The sequence below is a fragment of the Seriola lalandi genome, unplaced genomic scaffold, assembly GCF_002814215.2.
Source record: "Seriola lalandi dorsalis isolate HSWRI2012SDOR001 ecotype SW California unplaced genomic scaffold, Sedor1 jcf7180002054114, whole genome shotgun sequence".
NCBI lineage: Eukaryota > Metazoa > Chordata > Actinopteri > Carangiformes > Carangidae > Seriola > Seriola lalandi.
The window spans coordinates 6,656-7,407 of record NW_019524667.1 but is presented as its reverse complement, the minus strand read 5'-3'; the positions used below and the strand labels follow the sequence as shown (position 1 = coordinate 7,407).

Here is a 752-nt window from a genome sequence, read left to right as displayed (position 1 = left end):
CAGTAAAATTACTATTTCTTGGTCAAATTCAAAATATGTGATTATCTTTCACCTTTGATTTTTATTTTTGTTGATTAACTCTTCATTGTCTAGTAAAGCATGAATTTCACATTGTTTTTGGTTAGTTGTAAAGTCACTTCTGTCATTGATCTCTGATGTTTGTTCTTTCAGGCTGATGGAAAACTACACCTACAACAGCCTCACCCTCCAGCTGGAGGGGTTGAATCTCTCAAAAGACTCTGTCTACCCTGTCTTTCTCTTCTTCTTTCTCTCCTATCTGTTTATATTGGTTGCAAATGTAGGCATTGCTGTTCTGGTTTTCATTGACAAGAACCTTCACCAGCCGATGTATCTCCTGTTTTGCAACCTGCCATTTAATGACATACTTGGAAACTCTATCATGGTGCCTCGTTTGCTCATAGATGTGCTACGGCCTCCCTCTGAACGCCTCATTAGTTATTATGAATGTTTGGTCCAAGCTTTTACCTCACACATGTTTGGTACCACCACTAACACTGTGCTCATGATTATGGCCTTTGACAGATATGTGGCCATCTGCAATCCCCTGCGTTACGCTGCCATAATGACCAACACAATGGTGATCAAGCTGACAGTTTCTGCCTGGGGAGTGGCCTTTGTTCTGGTCGGGATTCTGCTCGGTCTGACCGTAAGACTGAACCGATGCAGGAGTATGATCATGAATCCTTACTGTGACAACGCCTCCCTGTTCAAACTCTCCTGTGAGAGTGTGT

General features: G+C 42.3%; 1 protein-coding gene across 1 annotated transcript in view; it reads left to right on the top strand.

The window, feature by feature from the left end:
• Positions 1 to 166: 166 nt before the first annotated feature.
• The window catches only part of LOC111652914 (olfactory receptor 8G17-like), a gene marked incomplete at its 3' end in the record, with an annotated part of 6,635 nt that continues 6,049 nt past the window's right edge, over positions 167 to 752 (top strand). Inside the window, exon 1 of the mRNA XM_023403309.2 lies at positions 167 to 750. Coding sequence (XP_023259077.1) covers positions 176 to 750 — 575 coding nt within the window. The remainder of the gene's footprint in view (positions 751 to 752) is intronic.